The sequence below is a fragment of the Bacillus rossius genome, chromosome 2 (genome assembly GCF_032445375.1).
Source record: "Bacillus rossius redtenbacheri isolate Brsri chromosome 2, Brsri_v3, whole genome shotgun sequence".
Taxonomy (NCBI): domain Eukaryota; kingdom Metazoa; phylum Arthropoda; class Insecta; order Phasmatodea; family Bacillidae; genus Bacillus; species Bacillus rossius.
Genome location: NC_086331.1, coordinates 123,512,529 through 123,539,164, shown reverse-complemented (window position 1 = coordinate 123,539,164; position 26,636 = coordinate 123,512,529). Strand labels below are relative to the sequence as shown.

Below are 26,636 nucleotides of genomic sequence, written 5' to 3'. Positions count from 1 at the left end.
GTTGTAGTGGTGTCAGTGAATAGCAGTCACTCATTCTCAGGAACTAGACTAAAGTTGAAACATCATTTCAAAATGAGTATATTTAAAATTAACTCTTGTTTTGTAACCACAATGACTCAAAAATGGATCACAGAACTGCAAAAAATTTACGTTTCGCTAGTCTGCTGCTTCCTCAGTGTGCGGAAACAGAACAAATGGCTACCAATGAGATTGAATTATATTGTGTGAAATAATGTTTTCATTGTTAAGTATTTGTATATAATAAATTACAAATTGCAATTTTTTTTAAATGTATGTACACCACATAGTTTATAGAAACTTGGGTAGTAAGTTTTGCTTATCTTAAATCATTCATTGTGTGATAATGTATGCTTGCTTCAAAGACTTTATGTTAGTCTTATGTTCATAAAAAAACTGTTACTGAAATAGTATGTACTGTTAAAAACATTTTTATTAGAAAATGTTTTCACATGTTTGGCTAAATCTTCAGAGAATGCTTATTTCCACACAAAATATACTTTTTTTTGCCTCCTTATTTTTGTAAAGTTATGCTGTCTTGTAACTATGTATGTCCCCTTAATAACATTTTAATGATAAACAAAATCTATAATGAAAATTTTTAGGACCATCATGCAATAATGTCATAAACTACCATAAAATGCAATGAGAATGTGTAATTTTCGTATTCCATAATTTTTGTGTCAATCCAGCGCTATTTCGTGATGTTAGTTGATGTAAAACACTAATGTGCAACTATCATACATCTCTCTTTTTTGCATCTGATAATTGTTTACTTCAGTTTACTTACTATACATAAGAATGCAGCTTCTCCCCTAAAAGATTCCCAAAGCTGTAAAAGGCTACGGAACCCACGTATGATGCGTCTACTAATCATCTAGTTTATTGTTTCTCACTTTCTTTTTACTCTGTCTTACACAGGTTACTATTTACATAGCCTCTAACACAAAGAAAATAAAAATTATACAAAGAATAAAACTGCAAGAATTAAAATTTTTAATCGTTTAATATCTCAGATTTATTTTTTTATAAAACATAAATATCTGAGTTTTTTCTGTGAATGAACATTTTCAGTTCAGTTTTGTTTTACATATTAAAAAATTATGCTAAGGGTAAACCTTTTTAAATATTCTCAGAACATATTTTTAATTTATTAAGACAGGCAGATGCAATAAAAATGTGTTCTTTTTTACTATACTGATCCCTATTTCAATATAACTTGAATGGCAATAATATGGCAATACACCAATCCCTCACTTAGCACGACTAATTCGTTCCTAAAAATGTTTGTGTTAATCGAAATCGCGTATTCTGAAGCATTAGTCCCCATAAATATAAGGCTAAATTATTTAATGTGTTCCAATATGTGTAGGGAAGTAATCTTTACATAATATAAATGCGTAGAATAATACTTGAAAATGCATATGTCATATCATTTATCTTTTTAAGCCTACCACCGAATACGTTAGATAAAGAAAACATGGCACAGTGTAACGGGAGATAAGTGGTAACATATTTACCATCAGTCAGCAGGTTGGCTTGCCCGCCCAGGCGTGACCTTCAACACGCGCGTGCGTCTGTCTGCCTGCTGTTGCAAGCAGCTGGATCCTTTGTTATTACGTTTAAAACTTAACAAAATTAAAACACTTTTATGAAATTAAGAACCGGTTTTATATAACTTTAAAACACACAGCCATATGTAAACATTTAATTTGTTATGCACACCTCTTATAAAAGCGGCTATGTAAACAAATCAGTTAACAGATAAACAGATTTAGATTTTCCCTAGAGCACAAACATAACATTAAAATACGGGTACACTCCCTATTTAACGCGGTTGTCGGGGGACATAACTTTTACCCGCGTTGTTGCATAACCGCGATGTTTCGATGTGACCAAGGTCAAAAGGCATAAAACACCGCCTGTGTTCTAATAGGTTGGCAAGCACGCACAGTATAGACGGCCCGCCTTTGTGCGGACTTTGCATCCGCAGTTTCCACTAAACACGGGTGAAAAAATAAAAATAATAAATTTTAAAGATAAATATTAAATGTTGAATTGTTTTTATTTTTCCGCGTGCCGCGCACAGTTTGTCGCACGGCCTACGAGCGCGCCACACGCCGCCATACACACGTGCGGCACACAAGCACAAAGTAAGTGCAGTGTGTGCGGTTACACACGATTCTGTGGTCAAAGTCTTCTAAAAAGAAAGGCCGTAGTGATACTTCAAACCGAATATGAATCGCAAAGTACCGAGTTTGATTGACAAAATAAAAATTCTAGATTTACTTACAGATAGCTTGTCTTTTGTAGAAGCAGGCCGCAGATACAGGAAAAAAACGATTCTAGCATTCGTACAATAAAAAATAAAAAATCGTCTATCGTGTCAAGTGGTTAAACTTTATTATCCATGCTTACAGTAAATTATAAATGGTCACATGTGGGAAACAAAAATTGTGCCAATTTAATTTTAGCGCAATCAGTGACGCCGTATTAAAAACCGTGTTAAACTTTGTCTTTACTTATTTCACCAAACGCTGTGTCGAGTTGCTGAGTGTGTGTGGCTCGGATAGGCAAGTGTTATATTCCCCAGCCTCTGTTTAAAGGTCGGGAGACCGCTACACATAAACATTTCCGGGACTTGTTTACTACCTCACGGCAAAAGTGGTACAGTATGGTTCACGTAAATATTGGACCACTGGGAATTCCTGGGCAAAGATTAAAAATACGCTAGCCGATTTACTTTACTATTTAATGTTAAAACATTATACCAAAGTAAAAAGATGAACTTGTATAATACAATGAATTACCCAATAATATTACGTCTGTAGGTTTAAGTTTTAACAAAACATTTATATACAGATGTCCAGTAAAGTACCAATTAAGATTCTGGAGTGGAATTTTAAACACCGGACTACCTGATTTTGCCTTGTACGCAGCGACGCTGCTCAGTCAAGTGACTCATGCTCTGCCTGTGTGCTGCGTGAACACATTCCCTCCCCCACTCCCCCTCGTGTTTCTGCCCGCTCTAATCTCTACCTCTCTCCATGTTCTCGGCTAGCCTCTCCCTACCCAGCGCTTGCCGACAACCAAGCCTATCCAACATCAATCCCCAGCCGAGTCACGCTGGATAATGTCGCTGGACGGTGGGCTTTATCAGGTCCCCTGTCCGATGCTTCATTTGTGAGATAAAGCGACGTTAAGAACTAGTGTTTCAGAAAATATCACTGGGCTGGATTGGACCATAATTTGAAAACCCTACAAGATAGAGGAATAATGTACGGAGATATCTTGTTTATAATTTTACTGCGGACATTTTCTACGCCTAGGCTTTTTTCTGCCCGATGCTTAGTTTGTTAGTTACAACGCAAAATTATCCTAATCGGCTGTCAACCATTTATTCCATTATTATTATTCATTTCTGACTGGGGGACATGGTTTGACCCGCGATATACCCGATTCCGCGATCAATCGGGGCGCGATATACCGGGAGTTTACTGTATGTACAATATGTACATATACAAAACATAAAAGTTAGTTAAATATTTTCTGGGGTGAAATTAACACTATCATCTTGCTTTTTTTAAAAAAACGTGTCCTATTTCATCTGCTTTGGTTTCTGTACGGTACGGCCTGGTCTGCAGCCGGGCATCAACGGTACGGCCTGGTCTGTGGCCGGGCATCAACAGTACCGCCCGGTGTTTGTTTATCTGCGTGCGCATCTCTTTCCCCTCGCATTCCAAACCACTCTTCCCCCCTCGAATTCCATACCTGACGTCGCGTCGTTTCCGAGATTTTTTTTAGCCTGTGGCGATTTCGTGCTAACTGAAATTTACAGACGTGCTATTCGAGACTAGGGCAGTAAAATTTACATCGTGCTAACTGAATTCGCATTAATTGAAGACGTGCTATGCGAGGGATTGGTGTACTCTGATTTAAAAGGGTTGCAAAGGTTCATTCATGTACTTATAAGGGTTTCATAGAGAGTTTTTGTGTTGGGTTTTTTAAAAATTTAAAATGCCACACTAATTTAATTTTATAAATATAGAGACCTGGCTGAAAGTTGTCTCAGGGTGTGAAGTTGCCAACGTGGCTGACATAAGAGTTCCGTGTAGTCAATCGCATAGATCATGCCAAACCCTCTTTCCCTCTGTTTTTATTAAAGGGGCTGTTATTGAAATTACTGTAAGATGTTGCACAATATAGTATCTTGGGTTCTGGGTGTCCCATACGCCCAATATGCCATGCTAACTTTCCTGTGAAAAGAACCAACTGTCGACACAGTGAATTTACATTTCAGCTACGTACTACTACTTGCTGGGATTACTCCATTTCCCCTCTTGTGCATTCCATTGTTACATTCCATGTTGGTCCGGCTAAGCAACCCAGAATAGTAACATGACACTAATCACTGGAAAGTTTATATATGATGACTTTGAAATTGTGTTTTTATGTTCATCTTTTTGCCAACATTGAGGATGAATTATTATTTCAAGAGAGAATTTTTTTTCTACTAGAGTTTTAAATAAAAATTTTTTTTAGACAGTCTTTTGTTTTATTGTGATTTTTTTACAATAAAACATGTGGATCAAACTTAAATATGTCCAGGTAATTTTCTGCACACTTTCACGGTAGCACGTCGCTCAATTAAAAAAATCTCTTAATTAAGTTTTTAACTAAAGTACCACATCCCGCAGATATATCCTGGGAGGATGACGACGGACACCCTAGGCCGATGCCAATTCCTGGGGTTGAATTTCTACTTTTAAAGAAAGTCAGAAAAAAATAAAAAAATAATCTTTCGGCCTACCCACAGGCGTGAAATCATCTATTTGTAAAATGTAAATTCATTTTTGTGAGCTGCCGATGATGTGACCAAACGCGGTGAAAATCGAGCGACAACTTGTTGAACAACAAAGTTGCCTTCCCTTACAAAGGTGAAAACAAAGGCGAGGCAACCCCTTGTTAACTGACTAATCACAAAGCAGAAATAAAAACATGACCATATAAGGAAAGTGGATTTCTAACATTTGTTCCCTCAAAAATTTTGGAAAGTAACATCACACCACAGTAGGGCTCATCCTGATTGGCTGGTGAGACTGCACCACAGCGGAGCAGTCGTGCACCTACACACTGGGTTTTCCCAAGAACACACTAACTTGGGGCATGAAAAATAACAAACTAATGACAAAGTTTTGCACCGGTGTCTAACACCAGTGTCTTTCTTTTTTTTTAAAACCTCTAGAATGTTACAGCCTCACTAACCAGAAGATGCTTCAATATTTAACCACTTAACATGTTAACCCGATTTAACTCGGGTTATATTAAGTGGTAATTTTATGCTAACCCGAGTATACTCATGACACAATTCACTTTGCTGTCCTTCGTTATGTATCCCGAATATTTCTGTCGTGTTTCTTCGCTCTTGTAGTTTACTTTTTTGTGTGTAGATTGCGGCACATATCGACTATCTGTGTACACTTCAAGCTTTGTAACGAGATGGCAGCTCTTGTGCGCTTGCCGACACGCAAGATGATAAGCGTGTTCATGAAACGTTCGTAACTTACACCTGTTTGTTTACCAATATTTAGTTTATTATTTCCTTGACAGGGTGCAGTATCTATTTAGATTTCATGACCTTACCATTCACAGTGCAGTGATCAGAGACAATAGCAATGGTACTGTTTTTTCGCGAGTTTTGCGACACTCAAGTAGACAATTTCTTTAGTTTTCGTATGCGTATTTCATAAATAATTGTATGAATATATAAACGGAATATTTTATTTTCATTTTAAATGAGTTTTGTAATTGATATGGCCATACGTTTTACGATGTTTTCTTTTGTATTCGCGTACGAATGTATTCATGTACTTTATTTTCATATTATAGATAGTATTATACATTTGGGACATTTTTATGGGTTTTTTCCAGACTGTGTGACAAATAATGTGTACTTTTGTCAACTTTGTTTCATGTATATTATTAATTGTATTGTTCTTACTTAATATTTTGGCCATTTATTACGGGCATATGTAATTTTGAAACACATATAATTTTTTTTTTTACTCTTCATTAGTGTATATTGTATAAACTTTTTGCATCAACATTTTGTAAGGATTTTTTCCTACAAATAATATGTTATTACTTAATGCAAACTTAATTAATTACTTGAAATAAAATGGATTGACAAAATATTACAAAATATTACACAATTTGCATTTACGCTGCAAGAATAACATATTTACGCAGGCATAATCACTGGCCGAGTTAACTCGGGATAAATCTGTGGTAAAATTATCATCCTTAATATTTCATAAACAAACAAATTTTAAAAAAAGTCCAAATGTTGTTCGTTACATTTCTAAAGTACTTTTGTATTTAGTAATAAAAAAAGTGATTTTTTTTCGGAACAGCTTTTGAAAATGTAATTGGAATGTTAAGTGGTTAAAACAAACATAATTAATACATATGTTAATTTTAACTGATAAAGCAAAATAGAAAAAAAATTATGATAATAAAATAAAAAGAACTACATTCAACTTAATAAAACCTAACCAAAAATAATAATAATTAATATCTAAGCACAATCAAAAGACCTTAAATGCCTATGCATAATAGAAGAAACATGAGTATAAATTAATTATGAAACATAAAGAAGACATCAACAACATAACACATTCTCAGTTACAGAGTTATATAGCAGGGGGCAGGAATTATGCTTCATTAGCATCTCAAAATCCCTTACCATCTCTAATGAGAACAATGTTGATGAGATGTTAAGCCCTAATTCATTTATTTATCACCATACTTACCCTATACAGTTTAGTACATGATGCTTACAAACAATTATTATTGTAAAACTATAAACAAATGCTGTGTGCAAAGCATTAACAAACAATGTTCTGGAAATAAATACTCCTATTTTGTTTAAAAAATTTTTGTCACAGCTAGAAAAAATTATTAGGGACTAAAGCAAATTGGGGTGTTGTATTTTAGGACTATACACAGTAACATACGGTGATGGGGCTGCCAAGATTATAGTGGGCTGCAAACCACTTGTGCACCAACTTGATCATCATTAATTTGAGTCCTCACCTCATTAGCCTGTCACAGTCACTGAAGAGCTGTTATCAGAAACAGCTCACTATAAAAATGTAAAATAGTAAATAGGCAAAAAAAAATTAATCCAGCAGATGTTTACTCATAGACATAAGTACACAAAATACTGTTAAAGTTAGGCTTGAATTTGTAAAAATTATCGTATGTTTTTTTTCTCTTACTACTAAAAAATTGTTTCTTTTTTTTTCTTAGGCTGTGTGGTTGTTACCTTCATCATGCAAGATTGGTATTGGAGTTCTGATGCTACCTCAAATCTATTGGTTTTTGCTGATGCTAAATGGTGCTTTCAAAGTATTTGCACACTTCAGCTCAAAGCAGGAGCACTTCTGACTTCAGGGTCTGAATGTGTAGGCTGGAAAAGACACTTGAGCCTTTTATTTGGAAGGCATTTTACAAGCACAATGTCACATCAGATGTGCACTTTCGTGTTATTCCTGTTTGGCAGCATGCCTACCTTAACAGTTTTATTTAGTTGTAAAAAACTCATTTATTTATTATGCAATCTGATGAACATTTTCAGTGTTCTGTAAGGTAAATTATTTTGTTTATATTGTACACTGAATAACATGATTAAAAACTTATACAAGCAGTTACAAGTTTAGGCAAAAAAATTATACTTCAAAAGCAATCAAGATGTTGCACAAGAAACTGCTTTTATTTTTAGTGTTGATATTACATAAAAGTAATAGATGTAAGATGAAATAAATTTGTAAATAATTTGTAAACAATGTTAGGATCAGGATCTGGTAGTATTGTTATATTTAAAGAAAGGTTTCTGACTTGCTTAGATTTGCAGCTTTATTACTTCTTACACTTTGTTATGTGATGTATGGAATTGCATTTTTAGGGAATAGAATTTTATAAATCTTGTAAAATGTTCATAAACATTGTGTGACAAAGGTAAATCAGTATAAATTGCTTATGTTAAACCACTTAGATTTTCTTGTTGTGGAAAGTCCCCTTTGATTCAAGCGCTGCTCTTACATTGATACAAAATAATGGCTACAGCATATTGTAATTTAAAACAAACTTCACACCATTTTCAATTTTTTTTTAAAACTTGTGTTTATTTTCTTATACATTTGAACTGTAAAAATGCTAAAGAAATTTTTGGTGCAGGTGAGATGTTTTGCAAGTTTATTTAAAAACCTGTGTGATATTGTTTATATCAGTTGGTTAATGTTGAACGTAGAAAATAAGACTGAAAAACAGCTCAAGAAAGGGAATTATTCCTTCAATATTCTATTTTAAACTTTCCCCTTGTTTGTCTACTACAAAATTTATTTAAAAAAAGTCACACATAAGTTCAGTACTAAGGTATCATAGAAATAAGAAAACTTTGTTACTTTAAAACTATAAAAATTATAAATTTTAAATTTTTCTTGAGTTCATGTATGGTGGGACCTTGTTTTTCTGAGATGCAGTGATTTGATTTGCAGTTGATGTATTTGTCACCCTCACAGATTTTGCTGATGCATAGTAGTGTTGAGGAAAAGTGAACTTAAGACTGTTTTGAAGTGAGATGCTACCAGACATAATGGAAGACAGGTATACAGGATAAGTCAGAATTTTACAGAAAAACTTTATCCTTGGGCTTATCGTGAAAAAATCATTTGAAAACAACTTAGTCTAAAAAGCTTCCCAAGGCTGGTATATGTCTTTGAAGTTGAAGCTGAACAACATTATAGCTCAAATTACCACAAGCATTTAAGATAGAACACTAAATATCTGGATACGTTAAATTGAACAAATTTCTACTACCATTGCAAAACGTATCGCTGTCATAAAATTATTTCTTTAAAATAATTGGGTTTGAGACAATTGTTTTCCATAAATTTTTCTGACGTGTTGAAGTTGTAAGAGCTCTTATTTTAAAACTTCAGATCATCACTCCATGCCATTGTTTTATTGGCTTCCCTTCTAATGCTTCTGTTTAGGCTCTGAAGCATCTGGCATATCCTGGTTAGATGGGATTTTTTTTCCAGGTTCAATGTTATGAGCTTCTGCTCCTTCTATTATAAAAGTGTACCTTCTGGTCTTTTGCTGAATGTAATTGCAATGGATACTTTAGTGACACTCTGAATGTTCACAGAACCTACTCCACCAGGTACCTTTTCAGAACTGCATTAACATCAAGAGGTTTGATGTTACAACTCTTTAAACACAAGGCTAGGGTTCTTTTTTTTCTCTTGAAGAAGTATCCACTTCTATAAGCTTATTGAGCTATTTTAGAAAGTCATATTCTTTCTGTGTATTAATTATTTTCCACAATGAATTTCATGTCCATCTTGCAAGATTACCTTCCTAGCTATGGATGCAAATTGCCATACCATATGTAGTGGTTGCAAAGTGTATAGTGTGTGTGTGTTTGGTGACTGACAAAACAAATAGAATGGTGTTTGGAATGGAAAAATGATATTCCTGATATGAAATTAGATGCTTACGTATCAGTAACTTTTTTATTTCTTGTGTTTTCAGCCGTGGGAGTATGAGGTCTAAACATAAGCCCTTTAGACAATCCTTTTTCAAAAATGTGAACCTTTTAGAGAATGTGCCTCAGAGCTTAAAAGTTCATCCTGTGTTCCAAAGCTTTGCTGTCATTGCTATGGTTGATGGTTTTTTGAATTTATTGCCTTTTTAACTTTTTCCATCCCATCCCTTGACCAAACTTTTTGCTTCTTAAGTCATCAGTAAGGCTAGTTTTGTCATTGTTCCACTTTACTCCAGTTTCCAAATTTGGAAAAAAATATAATATTTCCAGCACAATTATATTATATGTTTGAGTATACGTGACTAAATATATAGTATGTTCGAAAAAAATAATGTAATAATGTACCCAGTTATAACTTGGTGTATTATCACAGAAATATTTGCTAACTATATTCATTTGCTCTAAATAATATTTCAAAAATGTGTTCATTTTAAGCAAACTCTGTGGTGTAAAACCCAAAATTTCATCAAATTTATTCATGTTCTTCCTCAGTAAGCAATTGTATGTTGCATGCACACTTTTTAATTGATATTTTTTTTTGTGTTACAGATATTTTCTGAAAATTCACTGCTACCATCTAAAAAAGCCTGCTTTCATTTATACTATCCAAACAGTAATAAACTCTTCTGTGTAGACCTAACAGTTCCAGCTTCCTATCTTTGTCTGCCAGGAACATACAAATTACACTGTAAATTCAGCATACAAGTATAATAATTTTAGAACATCAAGCAAAATGATTATTTAAACGGCAGGTCAGGCCGTACACTGTTAGCTAAGGAAAAAGTTGTCCTAATTAGCTTATACAATAGTGCATGATTTTAGTTAACAAAATACTAACTTTATTAAGCTTAGTTAAAGATTTTATTGTTTACAAAAATATATAAATAAAGATCAGAATTTGGTATCCAACCATTTTGCCTAAAATTTTAGATAAACTCACTAAAAAATTTTCCACATTATTTACAAAATTATATTACTTAAGTGCTAAATTTTTACCACCATAATAATTATGGTAGGTAAATTCCCTACCCTTTCAGAAATAGCAACAAAAAATTTGTAACATTGTTTCTTCCATCTTAAATGAAATATCTGGACCAAAATTATGAATTCTTATTCTTGGTTACAAATAAGTTTTCTTCCAAGGCCCACAGTTGGCTCAGTTTACGATTCTATTATTTCCACTTTGTTTTATTTAAGTCATCAGAGCAATGCCAAAACTAGCACTATATTAATTTTGTCATATTTCCATAAAACAATGTGTTTTACGTCATGTTTGTGCATGTCATTGTTATTATATAATTTATGAGTATTTTTAATTGTAATTGTGTTATTTTATCCCCTAATCGGACTTAGACTTGTAAAGTGAAAATCTTTCTTAACCATGTATCTGATGAATTTCATAATAGCAGTAGCAACCATGGCAACTGTTAGTTTTCTTATAATGAAGAAGTGCTAGCTTTGAGGTTTCTAAAAAGGAGTAAAAAGAAATAGAAGTAAACATGCCATTTAATGTTCATTCTCTATAGTTTTTATTTCTTACCTGTATAATCCAGATTACTAGTGGTCTCCCTAAGAAAACTTTTTTTTTAAATTTTTTAAATTCACTTTTACAGGCTGGTTGCACTCACAATGCGATAAAACTTTTTAAGATGGATACTTATATCCCAAACAAAACAAAGAAACCATCACAGATAGTCTCATGCTCTCTGTATTTTGACTGTGCCTTTGACGTGAAGTTTCTGTTAAAAAGACAGATTATGAATGTGTGCTAGAAGTATTTACATATTATTATTTGTGGTGTTATAAAAACACACTATTGCATACTGTGTGCGAACAGCTTGTGTTTGTTGTGTACACTTGGTCAGATCGTGCATCCTCAGAGAGTGGTTTGGTTTCGTGCTGTTTCACTGTGTGTTTGTTAATACCGTACTTGTGATGGTCAGCAGCAAATTTGTCTCCAACTGTTTTGTCGCATCCTTTGTGTGACCAGCTGCAAATATGTAGCATTTCTAGTGGTAGTGGTGGAGGAAGGGAAAGAAGCAAGTCAGTTTCTCTAATAATGAGGCCCTCTTTCTCTCACTTAATTTATATGCCTGCTCCTAGTTGGCCGTTTCTAACTGCTCCTTATTTAAAACTAGTTAATTATTTTGTAATTGTTTGTTGAAATACTTAATTGGTGAGCAAAAATGTATATCATCTCTTATAAATTTTAATATACTTATAGGAAGAAGACTTTACAATTATTTTCTTCTTAATAGTTTCATATAAGTTTTTTAGTATTGTGCCTAACCTTGTTCAAACAAATTTTTTTCACACAGTACCAGTGTTTGATAGAAACACTGAAAAATTATAATCAGGCTCAATTATAACTACTACTGTAGTCATGTAATTCAACACAAGTACTAAATACTAATATTCAAGTGTAATTCATTACAAGTAGATTTAAGTTAGTTATAATTATAATGTTTCAAAAACTTAAATAGGTATTATGTTTTCATATTTTATATGCTGCTTCATTTGCCTTATTGTATATTTTAAAACATAAAGTAATCTATAAACAAAAACTTTCAAAATACATAAAAAAATCTCATTCAGGGTTAAAACATTTAATTTACATGCATGTAAAGAGAAACTTTATAAAAAAAAATTTTATATACCTGCAAAAATGTTGAAAGAAAGCATTAATGTTCGGGCAACTTTTTAAAATAAAAATATGTTCTTTCCTACACTAAATAGTATTTTAACTGGTGCACTAAATGGAAATCCAGAGCTAAATTCATGAATACTTTTTGAGAGTTGAGATATTACTTCACTTGAGATAGCTACACTAGTCAATGTCTAGATTAGATGCAGTTGAATGGTCAATGAAGTTATGGTGCAACTCAAAGCGTTAATTAGGTATTAAAATTGAACAAATAATTTGATAACCTAGCAAAATTTCGTAATTCCTTCTATTTCTAATAATTAGTCTTCAAAAATATTTTGTTCCCAATTTTATGCACACACATGACAGTAAAATATGTCCAAGCAGAAATGCTTCTCTCTTGAAATAAAACTTGTACAGTTATAGAGCTCACACAAAACTGTATTAAATGTAGGTGAAGTAGACATAATGTTATGAAAACACGTGAAGAGAAGCTGTTGCACATCAGGCATACCGTGTTTTCTCGCATAATCGTCGCACATTTTATTCTAAAATCAAGTTTGAAAAGTAGCGGTGCGACGATTAAGCGGAAAAAAAATTTTTGCTAGGTAAAGTTATTCATAAAAAAAACCTGTTCATAGAAAGTACGTTTATTTTTAAAAAAAAATTTAAAAAAAGGTGGAGTATACAAGAGCATGCCAAACAATTGATATTAATAATTCATTAAACAAAAATCTTTCTTCAACTTTAAATAGAAAACCCAAACTGTAACGCGAACGCAGGCCACTTGAATCTGTGACATGAACTAACGTGTAACTATTGCCGTAGTACACATTTACCACGAAAATGTAGTTAACTCGGCACTCAACAAAGAGCGCGTGCTGCATGCAATTGGCGAGATATCGATATTCGACTACGTGCGCGCGCTCTATACAGGAAACAACATAACCAAACATGAATGATGCCAACTAGCGCTGGCTACATGTTCATAAGCGGTACACCGCGGCGACACATACGATCAGATAAAGATGATAAAGTTTAAAAACGTCTTTAAAAGAAAATTTACACATCAGAAAACTTCGTATTTCCATTAATTAAATAAGTAAGTGGTAATTTCCTAATAAATATTAGATTTCTACTTTAAAATACATTGTTTTATACGGAAAAGATACCTACACAAAGCGCTCGGCATCTAATAGCGGGATCAAAAACATCATTTGACGTTTAAGCGAGAAGTTTTTTTATCCCAATTTTGACACCCAAAAATATAGGTGCGTGATTACGCGCGTGTGACGATTATGCGATAAAAGAGGGTATTATAAAATGACTTAATGTAAGAAAAATATATTAGTTACCAAAATGTAATACTTATTTTGTAACTTTATAGATAAAATACATTTACAATTACATGTTTGAAGATGTTACTATTCTTTCCTTATTTACAAGAAAAGAAATTGGTATCAGATTGAATTTCTTTTATTAACTATTTCATATTATTGGTTAGTACATAGTCAGTTTTGTTAAGAATTGCATTTTTGTATAAATGAGATTTTTGACATTTTCTTAATTAAGTAATTTTGTTCCTTGATGCTTTAGTGTTTGATAAAGTTGCTGGGGTAAGCAAAGTATGAAAGTCAGAAATTTGGTTAAGATAGATTTTTTCTTCATGGTATTAGTTTATTTCTTCGACTGTAATGTGTTTTTATGTATGCTGAATGCCATGTACTGGTTCATCATGGTGCTTATTTATAAAGTTATAAGTTATTAGCTGGAGCATAGTGAAATCTAGTAAATGGAAAAAATTAATTACAGAAGGGTAAATATTTTGTTTCTAGTCATATTTATTTGTTAATTGTAATTCTGTATCATGAACATGTGCATTATAATTGGCAGGTCTGCATGTACATGAGAAACCCTAATTATAGGGCTAACTAGAGCCTGTGACAAGTGTAAACACTGCTGACAGGTGATACGTTACTATAGTAAATTTGACCATTAACACTAGCACCTGAGAATTCTTTTTACAAAGCCAATTAAAAAGCTTTTAAGAAATTATTGGTAAGGTGATGCACAACAAAGTCATTTTATTCATAACAGTTTTGAACTGTTCAACTACCATAATAAAATACAAATATAACATACATATAACAAATGTCAAGAATATAATCAATTGTAAATTACATTTATTTTGTTTATTTACAAACTAACCTCAAATATATTTTCAAGCTATTTAATTTTAAAAATTGACTAGCTCTCTACAAAAAACACAAATTAAAAAAATCCAAAGTAGTATTTAACTTTATTAGTCCTTCAATTATAACTACTATTTTAATATTTTCCTTAAAAGTCTATAAATCTCTTTACATTTTAAGAAATTGTGGGCCAAATTATTATTTTTTTTTTTTTGAAAACTATCAAAAATCTTGTTACTAGAATGGCTAATAATATTCTAGTTAACTTGTATAGCCCAGAGTTAATGACTTATTACATTATACAAACACAATGTTTGTTTTTTACAAGTTGTAATTTTATGAAACACATTAATAACTTGTAAACCAGTAAAAAAAATTTTTTTTCAAGCTGACTAGCATGACTTGTTTTTTTTTTTTTAACAAAGATTTGTAAAACCAGAGAAAATTACTTTTGTTTTAATTTCAAGACTGGTCATTGTATGAAACAGGCTCCTGTACATTCTGGCTAGGAACCTTCTGGACCCACAATATTAAGTCAGGTGTGTATGTAGTGTTAGTGAGGCGGGATGATAAGCGCGACGCTCGCTGGTATTTCTAGCGCGGTGTCGCCTCTAAGCACAAGGCTCTGAAATGGCGCACAGTCTTCTCGTAGTCACAGGATAACTGTGAAATTTGAGCAGTGACCGTAACATTATATTGCGGAGAAATGAATATAAAGGGGTAATGCAAGTCCCTTAAGTGCTTTCAAGGTTCTGTGTGTGTTGTTTCATGCCTAAAAATTACTCTGAAAACATGGGTTTTAACAATTTTAACTCTCCTAAAAATACAGTTTAAAAGTTTAATCTGAAATCAAAAGTACTTTTAGGTCCTCGGCGAACTCTTAAATGCTTTTCGTAAACAGACCCCACTCGGATATCTTGAGTGGTTTTGAAATCGCGTTGCTTTTCCTGAAGCTCTGCGCACCGTGTGTGTGCCCGGGTAGGCGGGGCCCTTAATTGAAACTGTTAGGCTATTTACTTGCATGCATTTATAAACCTGCAGTTGAGCTTATATGTATAATCTGTTTGGTTTTTTTTTATTGTCTGATAACTTCTGACTTGTAAATTTTTGACACACAAAAAAATTGTACATTCACATTATTTTAATAATGAGGAAATACCATCCATGATGTGTATTAGTGGCAAGGCAAACTGGCAAACAAGGCTAATAATCAACATTACACTGTTTTCATGCAGTGAAAACTGATGGCACTAATTAACATACCATATTTGGCTGTATACGGCAACACTAAATGTATTTATTTTTAAATAGGTAGTAAAATTTCTTTGTATTAGTAAAAAAAGAAGCATGACATGATAGAGTTTTCTTATTGAATTTGCTTGACGTAAAAATGACTCAATGACAGTTTGTTTTTTACATATTTATGCAAATAAAAATTAGTTATAATGTACATTGTAATGAAATTATTAACTTTTTCAATGCATTTTAAAATTTATTCTTCAAAGTTATATTAAAATTAATAGATCATATGCAAATAAATATTTTAACACAGTTTTCAGGCTCAGATTTATATTTTAAAAATGACTTCACATAATAAGTACACAATCATCTCTAGTCAATGTTACATGACTGCATGTTCCCTAACTGTAGTTTACAGGTGGAAGTATGTTTTTGTTGCTATTGTATCCATATACATCCAATTAAAAATATTGTTATGAATGTCTAATTCCAGAATAATGGTACATTGTATCTTATATGGTTATATGATGACCCTGTAGACCCTGTGTTAATAAGAATTCGGAGAATAAATGTCCCTATGGTCAATATAATACCTAGTTTAAAAATGTTTTGTTCATTTTGTTAGATTAAAAAAAATGCAAATATGAACCAACTGAATGTGGTTATCAAATTCGGTCACCTTCCTCACTTCTGCCTTGCCCAGTTCGTACGTCTCCCTGGAAATGGCAGTTTGCAACTCATTGTAGCTTACCTTAAACTGCCTTCCACTTAGAGGATCTATGTTTGAATTTTAGTTTATATTACCTTCTTTGTTTCTACTTTGGCACTTAGTTACATAATTGTTGGAACATGATTTCAACACATATTCAGAAGCAAACAGTTTATAAAATTGTGCTCAATAACAGGCAAGGTGTTATAATACTGATATAATCTTTGGAGAGAAAACAAGTTACCATCTTTTGCTGGATTCAGCTAACGCCCTGTACAAAGGGTCTTGTATGGTAAGCTTGGTGAAAGGGCACTCGTAGCCAATATTTTAAATAACGTATGTCATTCTATTGGACTGCCATAAGAATATGTTACATACCGTTTTTGGTGACTGACCTTGAACTGTCTTTGAGAAAATCAAAAAAATTAATGTAGTGTAGGTTATTTATTAAACTCAGTTTTCCCAAAAACATTCAACTCAAAACTCAAAACAAGTAACAAGTCCAATAAAAAAAATATCTTAATGCTTCCAATGTTCATGATAGTTCATACCATTTTGCATAAGCCGGATTTTGACATTAGTTGCTCTAGACCAACGTTTTATTAATCGCAAGAGACTTGAATTTAGTCATTGTCCTGGCTTCATTAAAAAAACTATATTATTAGGTTAATCACAGTTTTAACTTGATGAGTGTTAGCAATTCATAGTTTTAAAAAAAGGTAAATATTTAGTTCAATAAGTATGGTTAGGGACATGACATTTTTGCGAATCATGGTTTAACGATGTATTATATGATAACTGCAATTTAATCACAGTGTTTAGTAGACCCAGCCTGTGTACCCTATCGTGGTGTGTAAAATTGTATTGAAAAATCCTCTCTTAACATGTGGAAAGTCTCTACTAAACAGAACAGGAGGCTGAATTCAAACAACTTTGATTTCAACTCATACTTATATTTAATTCCACAATATGGTGTTAAGTTTAAATCACACAAATTACAAAAGCTATTAGGCAAAGTGCATTTATAAACAAATTAATTCCAGATCAAGCAATACATATAAACAACATATGAAGGCATGTTGTGTGATCACGTTTACAACTATTTTACAAACTAGTTTTGTGGAAAGCATGAAACATGAAAACATGTTCAAGACTAATGCATTGATTCTCAAAAAAAGAAGTGACACTAACATACCTACTGAATGCCAAAGCTACATTGACATACACTTAATCAAAACTAACAGCCCTATAAAATTTACATCCTTGGCCTCTACAAAAGACGACCTATCGACAAGATGAAAGTAATTGCAAATGATACATAAGTAGCCTTAAGTTACACTAACTTACACATCTAACATAGCTATGTCCCAAAGTCATGCAAAACGCAATGTAGAAAATATAATGCTGTTTGCAGTTAACATTTACAAATACATAATGACGTGACAGTCTCTCTCTTGTGTAACATGTCGTTCTGAGATTCGACCTTACTTCGCATAACCGCTCTTACAATTCCAATGCAAAGTGTGTTGCAGTAACCATTTCCGTCAAATAGATTAAAATTTACGCAGAAGCTCAAGCCATCTGCTCTACAAAAAGTACTTTTATAACAAAACCATTCAAACATAAGGGGAGTATATGATTATATGTGAGCATGCTCTAAAAATACAAGATGAAGGAGCAACAGCCTGAGAAGCGCACATAATGATGTACAAGTTATTTAAAGGAAAAAACTGGCAGGGCAGACAAACGAAAAACTGAAAAAAACTCTGACAGGCAGGGCATCCTAACTGGGTGCCTTGGGGGGGGGGGGGGGGGGAGGCAGGGCATCTTGTTGCTGGGCTGGAAGGGGGGCAGGTAATGCATCCTATCTGGGTGCCTTTCTAGAGCGGGGGGGGGGGGGGGGGGGCAGAGCAATCTTGACTATTATCAATGCTCTTATATTTACTGCCAAAGCACCTTCTAAATCTCAGATTAGTTTAGTGCTGCAATGCTGAACGAAATGTCAGTACAATCTACCACTTCAATCCTTGAAAGCCGAGACAGTTTATTAACATAATTATAGCTAAATGTAGTGAATCAATATATAGAATGAGTCAAAATTTAACAGGTAAGTTTTGGCTACAGGTTCAACATGAAAAAAAAAGAAAGTTGTAAACATAACTAAACTACAACTTATGGTATAAAGTGTTTTCCCAGCTGGAGCTTAAAATTATTTATGAAAATGTATGGGAACCTATTTCAAATTGAACACTAAGCATCAGGATAATGTTTAGTTGAAAAAGGTTCAATTACCACCAAACATTTCAGTCATAAAACTATTTCATTAAAATTATTTGGGTTGGTACCTTTATTTTCTATACATTTTTCTGATTTAGCCATAAACTTCTAAGATAGGTTATTCAGCTCTGCTTATATAAAATATTTAAGTATTAGTTAATAGATGTTGTACACAGTAAGCAATGAGATGCAGAGGTAAGACACTGGACTTGCATTCCAAAGGACCTGGATTCAAATCCTGGACCGGTTTTATATGGTTTCCTAAAATCACCCCATTTAAATGCTGGGGTGGTCCTTGCCACAGTATCCCTGTTCTGTGATGATGTGTTTTCCGTCTATAATCACCATGTTGTCTTAGTGATGTTAAGCCCAAAGACAAAAAAAATTGTACATTTTAAAAATAATTTTTTTGTATTTTAAATGTTTTAGTGTTGTGAAAATTTCTACTGTTTTGAAAATATGTATAACTTTAAGTTTGGCAACATTTAAAAATTAATAGGATGGAGTTATTTGAGTACTCACCTTGACAAATTATATTTTTCCAACTGTGAAAAAGCAGTAGATAACATGTATGTCTGCAGTCTGTGACTTTCCTTTACTGAAATTAAAGCATACAATATTTTGTTATGGAACCCTCTCACTACTACAGAAAAGAAAAATTGCTATATACACACTTTTAAGAAGACACTAATTTTTTAGTTAAAATTTGTAGTGGTGGTATATTTTAATTGCTTTATAACATAAAAAAAAAATGAAATAAAGAACTTAGCAAAGTTGGTTATGTGTACGCTTCAAATATGATATAAAGTTGTGAATTAATTTTTAAAAAATTATTACTTTTTTGCACCATGTTGAACTAGTACTGTCATTCTGAAAGAATTATTAAAACAGTATGCATCAAATAAAAAAAATTTAATAGTTTGTTTTTAGTCTGAATTTGTACGCTTAGTAACTCAGATTTTGTGCATTGTGTGTGCTTTTGTATGGAGTGGAATGTTTAATTCTAAGGTTTAGATAATGTTTTTACTAGTCATGAGCTGTTAATAAGTTCTGTACAAGTTTGTAACAAAAAATACTAATTTTATGTAAAAATAGATTTTATTTACTATGTGGTCCATGGTTATCCATGAAATATGTGGGCTTAGTTTTATCTTGCACTTAACTGGATTTCCATTTCCTTTACTCAGATGTTAAATCATGTTCTCATATATATATATATATATATATACATATATATATATGTTATATATATATGTGTGTTATATATATATATATACACACATATATATACACATATATATACATATATATATATACATATATATATGTATATAAATATAAATATATGTATATATGTATATATATATGTATGTATATATATAAATATAAATGAAAATATAATAAGTTTAAAACTAACAAAGATTTAAAGGATAGATGTTAGTTTTAACCTTATTATATTTTTATTTATTTCACTTCATTGAAAAGCCCAGTGGATTAAAGTACCTAGCTAATAAAGTAAGTCATTGTTGTTTAATTTAATTAATAACTTCATTGAAATCTTTATTAAATGAATATAATGTATGTTTAATGTATCATGTTCCTTCTGTCCTGATAAAAAAAAAATGGCTGGTGGTTTTGTACTGATGCTGTTTTGAAAAGAATAATTGTGATGGAAATTATTTACCTGTCTTTAGAAAGTTACCTTTTACATGTGATGATTTAATGTTCAATTTGTATTATATATTTAATATGTTAGTTAACTAGCTATGGTTTTTGTGTTCAAATATAGAATTGAAATCTATTGCATCGACAAATGTCTTAAGTTCCCTCCAAAAAAAGCTGTACCAGTACGATTTAAAAAAATTTTTACTTCAATACAATATACCTTCAGTTTGTTTATTGTAAGCTAATGTGAGAGCTGTTTACACCACCATTAAAATATTGTGAGAATGATTATACTTCACAATAGTTATTTTCACCCATTCGTGTTAGTAGGGGTTAGGTCAAGTCCATCCTTTCCTTCCCCAATCCCCTCTTCCTACCATCCGACTTTAGGTGTCGTCTTCTGTTGATGGCCATTTTGCATGCCCGCCATCTCTTGATTCCAGTGTTTCCCAATATTTTCATCAATAACATCACTGAAGTTTGTTGCAAGATACTGCCAGTGTTGCTGCATGTTGTTACTTTTTTTTTAAATTCAAAATCCTGAGTGCAGTGTGTTGGTTTCAAATCATGATTGCATTTAGCTGTTAATGTCTAAAAGCAAGGACCTTGGCATTGAGCTAAATTATCACCGCCAATATAGGTAATATAATTATGTATAATAAATTGATCGTATCTGTGGTAATTTCTAAAAGTATGCTATGCCTTTGGGAAGCCATGTTGAATACTAGGAATCCTTCAGCTGCCATGGAGCTACCGAATGAGCATGTGGATGGTGGGATGGAAATGTTTGATTGAGTGCAAAACACATCAAGCGGGTATTCAAAGGAATGAGAACCAGGAGAGGAGGTTGAAGGTTGTGATGGGGAAGATGGGAAAAGGAAGTTTGGGGGAAGAAAAGTTGGTGGAGGTTTCTTCTGCTGAAAATTTATGTAATATTCAAATTTATTTTTAAATATTCTTTGAAAACTATCTTTAAATAATAATGTGTAGCTGTGTGTATGCAGTGTAAAATACAATACCTGAAAATGAAAGCTTTATTATGAAATAAAATTAACAACAATATGCCTTTTGGTAGAAAAAATTCCAAAACACCATATAGGTATACAGAAAACTCATAAAGGTTGCAGCTATAGAATCAGTTTGGTTATTCTTTCACTGTGTTCATAGCATCCACCACATAAATACAGGTACTCAACTGAGGTATGATGTTGAGGGAGGCAGTGGAGTACACCAATCCCTCACTTGCACGACTAATGCGTGTACCATTGGTGGTTTATGAACTATAATTATAAACGTCTTAGAAATTAAAGAAATTGAGGAAGACATGCCTGGTTGTAATAAACCCGTAGATCAGTAATCACCAGAGGTCAACCACCCAGAACACACATAATTTAAATTCAATATAGGCTTAACAATAATTCTTATATAGAGTAGATAGTTGTCACTCCCAGGTTCGTGAAAATTTTTTGGCTCAATATGTAGATTTGCAGGTGGTGGAAAATAAGGCTACTAGGAGTTGAAATGAATTGTTGGTTATTTGGTTGAGTTAGGTTAGTTGCATAATTAAAAAAATATTCCATAATTGAAATATTTTAATAAACATTTTCCATTTAATTATTGTAGCAGACTTAACCAACTTTTCACTTTAGTATTATTTGTCTAATTTTCCAGAAATTGTTTTATTATGTGTAAAAAAAAATTTTTTTTTACTGGATTTTAATTCTCTTTCTTACTATTCAAATTCAATATTCATATTTGCAAATAATTTTATATTCGTATTAATATTCGATTTGAACTAAATAAACTGATATTTGCTCAGGCCTCGCCTTTACACACTCATTCACAAAAACTTACAGCAGGTGTTTACTTCACAAGCACAAAGTCCATAAGTAGGGAGAGCTGACATCACCCCCCCCCCCCCCCCCCCCCCCCCCCCCGATGGTGGAAGTTTAACTCACCGAGCGTAAAGGTACAGACAAAAAAATTTCAAAATAAAACACTGGAAATTATAACTGAAAACCTAGGTCAAAATTGAGAATATGCTAAGGGGAATGAGGTTTGGGAATCAGGACAAAGTGGAAATGACTTCATGGTAATGTAGCAATGCACCATCAAAGATGCACCGCTTCTCATCCCCTGAAGATAATGCACCTTGGTTGTGCAATTGGTGCTCACTTAGTGACCCCTGGAATGAAAATATTTTAGTTCCCCTAACCCAAAAATATGTTTTAGGCAATTCAGATATTGATCGAAAAGGAGTGGTAAGAGAACACTAGCTTTCTCTCCTTAGCCTTACGCATATCCATCCCATACAAAGTGTGAATCCATAAATCTTTGGGTGAAGACCTACATTCTCTGTGATGATCTGCCTACTGGATTTGTTTTTTTTTTCCATCTCTGTTTACACCGATTAACCTGAGGGAACTTTTGATCATTATCTGGAGCATAGCTCAATGCATCAAATTGCGAAACTAAATTGGGGAGAATTGAAGCTATTTGATTAGAAAAAGGTGTAGGTATGGAAAAAGGGAATTGAACTGGCATGTAATTAATTGTTGCAGTACTCATGTAAAGGTGCTTATTGAAGGTCATTACACCTTTTTCTAGCTCATTAACGACAAGTTGTCACCGACAATCTCCTCAGCCCTTAACATTGGATGACCTACCAATTCTGTCACGTTGTTGATACTTGTTCGGTGAAACGACACAAATGTTATGTTCTAGCAAGGATTTTGTATTGACTTCCCAAAAATTTATTTTGTCATTAACATGGAAAATTATTTGTAGAATTTTGCAGCTTTAACACTGTGTTGCAGATTAAATCTTACATAAGGTGATATCGATGATCTTTGGTCAAAACATAAGCTGCGATGAACATGTCCAAGATAGCTCCATGTTCTCAATATTCAGCAGTTTTTTATAATGATGTACGAAATTCTTCTACATTGCAAGAGTCGACATGAATTTTCATACCGCCATTTGGCAGAAAAGCATTTTCATAGAGTTATTCGGCAAAACAGCATTCACAGGCATAAGAGGCAACCCTAACAGGTAATCGTGACATTCAGTGGAGAAAAACATTGAATTCCACAAAATGTGAGCAATCACAATTTATGTCCATGGTGGCAAAGTCCCAATTCACATGTTCTTTCTATACCACTTGAAATTACCCAGCAAATGTTTTCCCAACATTGTGTGATCGTACAGATAGTCGACATCAACTTAGAAAATGTAGGAAGTGGAGAGGCTAGAGTTGAAGTTAGGCAAGTAATAGTGTTGGCCTTACCAAAGTAAATTCTCGAATATGTCCACCTCCCGGTAATGTAAGGTGAAACACCTTGTATTGACGTCGACCCAAGTGTCGCCTCGGTTCCTTCAGGCCGTTATGCCTCGTCAACGTCCTCTCTTGCAATACCAGTGCAACCTAAGTGCAGTGCTACGAGCAGGGATGCACCCGCGTGCGCCCTGGTACATCAGCAGACGTCACAGTGTATAAATATGTTTTATGCCTTTTCTTTAAGTGACCACGAGCCTCCACGAGTGTGTAAATGTTGTGTAAATACTTCTTTTGTATTAATTCTTTAACTCATCCAAGTGCTGTGTCATATCATGTAGATCGGCAAGCCTGGCCCGCCGCGCGAGTCGCGTCTTCCCCGCCGGCCCGTTTCCCCTTCCTCCCCTCCGCAGCCCGCGCGGGCGGGCGGCGGAGCGTCAGTTAGTTGCCAACTGGGAATCGCACGGAGCGGACCGCCTTCGCTCCGCTCCGCGAGAGGTAGTACGGGGTCCGGGTCGCAGCGTGGATGAAACGTTCGTCTACCAACGTGGTCGTCCAGGCTGTGACAGGATTCCTCGCGATAAGCCTCGTTAACAAGATCGCGTCTTCGTAACTCCGCAACTCATTCCGCTCGAGACGCAGGCAGTGCACGTTTGGACTTTCCTACTCTCTTAATCTGTATATATCGTCATAGAGTCGTCTACGCATACGTCACGAGTCGCGTACGTGCTACGAAGCACCGCTGAACTTTTCGTAACCGGTACGATTCGCTACGGGACCGCATTCGCTTTTACGCCGGTTCTCATTTTGTCTCCAAGTGTTTGTTTCCGGGAGTCCGGGTCGCGGCAGAGGAGGACGCTCGTTTCGCGACGTGCCGGCCAGGCTGCGACAGGATTCTTCACGGAATAAAAGGAGCTCGTGAAAACGGACATCATCGCTTTATCCTTGTTACCATCTACCATTCCTTCCACATACGCATAGTTCCCTCCTGGTCCCTTACTTTCCGGACCCGGCCACGTGGGCCTGAACTCACTTCCTCACCGACGAGAGCTACATGGGCAAAACAGGACATTTTCGCAGACAGGAAATTAGGGACCATAGGCCGAGGGACGTCAGTATATTGCAGTGGAAAATATTCTTCCATGCATATCTGGCATGGTCACCATCATTTGTATGTCATATTAGGGGCATTGTGAAATGCCCTAAGTAGTACGTTAGTTAGACTGCAGTTCATCCATCCACTTGACAAAGTCAAGTAAAAACCCCTTCTTAGAAGCCAAATCAAACTTCATCATCTGTAAACTGCATATGAGTGATGCTCAGCTATGCCAGTTTCCTGTGAATACTCAAGGAAATACACATCAATAAAATGTTTGCACAACTTAGTGCAAACTGCATCATGAAGAGCAACTATAGGTCTCACATAAAGGTGGCTTTATAGGTCATTAAAAATAGCCACAACCAGTTTCTTTTGCACATTAAAAGCTAAATTATATTGGAAATGTGTATAGCCACAAATCTTGCTGGTCAGTTGATAGTGTTCTAGCATTGACATTGCAGAGCAATTTCTTACAAACATGGCACTGTGTTTGAATAACAAGCTTTGCAGCCAGGGCTGGTGTCTGTGCTTTTAAAGGATTAGCTTAAGCATAAATCATGCACACCCACTTGGTCACATGAAGGCGGAGACCAGATTGGTGAAGCCGGTCCCATCTGGTCCCAAACACTCACTGCAAGCAGCAAATCGCAAGGTAAACACTTGCTTGCCCAGATGGGCCTAATCTGCATATTAAATGAAAATCAGAGAAAATAACCTAAATGCTGAAGGTGGTAGAACATGACCAAGACAAAAAAAAGTAAATTTTATTTATTTCCATTTTAAATTTATAGTATAGATAAAAAAACATTCTGTAAACAATACCAAAAATAGAATCAGATCTCACTACCTTTATTTCAGGTACAATGAAATTTTCTTTTTAATCATACAAATTTATCTCAAAAACATAATTTTTAAATATATATCAAGTTACTTTATAATAAATGTTTTGAGCAATAAGTTCTTAAATATCTGAAAAATAACAATACACAATTACAGATAATTTCAAGGCTTTAGAGAGTAAAATTACTTTTTCTACTCTGAAACAAATATGGCCACCAAATAAATAGCACAGAAATTGCAGAGAGTGGAAACAAGTGCAGAGTATTATGTGAACCCAAAAAAAAAAGTAACATTTACTTTACTTGGTTCGCGCATCAAAGAGCAGATAGGTGCAATTGGCCATGAGCGACTTTTCGAAATTATTATAAGTTTGTTTAATAATATATTTTTCTAATATATTATTGTAAAAAATTCCTAAAATCATTAATATTTTCAATCTACGAATCCTATTGTTTATACTGTATTAAAACATTTAAGTCTAGCCCCAATGATTTCTCAATTATTAAAAACAATAGAAAATGTAATAAACACCATACCAACAGGCTGATTTATCTGCTCGCCCTCTAAGCTTTGTTGATTAAACAATATCAATTATCATTTTACATCTATAATAATACATAAATAGTAAATTTTAAAAATATTAATATAGTTATCAAGTCTCCGAAATAATCTACATAATCGAGGTCTTTGAATACAATTTCATATCATTGGGAGCAAACCAAGTGCGTTCATTTGGGTGTTTTTATGTTATAACATATTTTCTGGACATTTGAATTTGGGTTGGGGGGAGGGGGAACTGGGTGCTTTTTTCATTTTCTTCAAGTGATTCAGTAAATTTAGATATAAAAATGCCTGGGTGCGAAGTGTTTATTCAATTATTTTGCAAATGACTTCAATAAAACTGGACATTGCACTTGATCAAGTATCACAGATTCCCAAACGATGATAATTTATGAAGATATGGGTGCAGTGTTGCAAGCGAAATGTCAATTTGGATTCATTGTCATATTGTATGGGTTCTGTTTGTTTTAAAGAAATTTAACACAAAATTAAAAAAAAAAACTAACTT

At 33.7% G+C, this 26,636-nt stretch overlaps 2 protein-coding genes across 2 annotated transcripts in view; both read left to right on the top strand.

Moving 5' to 3' along the window:
- Window positions 1-11,144, top strand: part of LOC134529749 (TLC domain-containing protein 3A) — a 35,733-nt gene extending 24,589 nt beyond the window's left edge. Inside the window, exon 6 of the mRNA XM_063364145.1 lies at window positions 7,330-11,144. Coding sequence (XP_063220215.1) covers window positions 7,330-7,467 — 138 coding nt within the window. The 3' untranslated portion in view covers window positions 7,468-11,144. The remainder of the gene's footprint in view (window positions 1-7,329) is intronic.
- LOC134528976 (sorting nexin-17-like) overlaps window positions 1-26,636 on the top strand; it is a 290,609-nt gene that overhangs the window by 263,481 nt on the left and 492 nt on the right. The gene's annotated exons all lie outside the window — the stretch shown is intronic.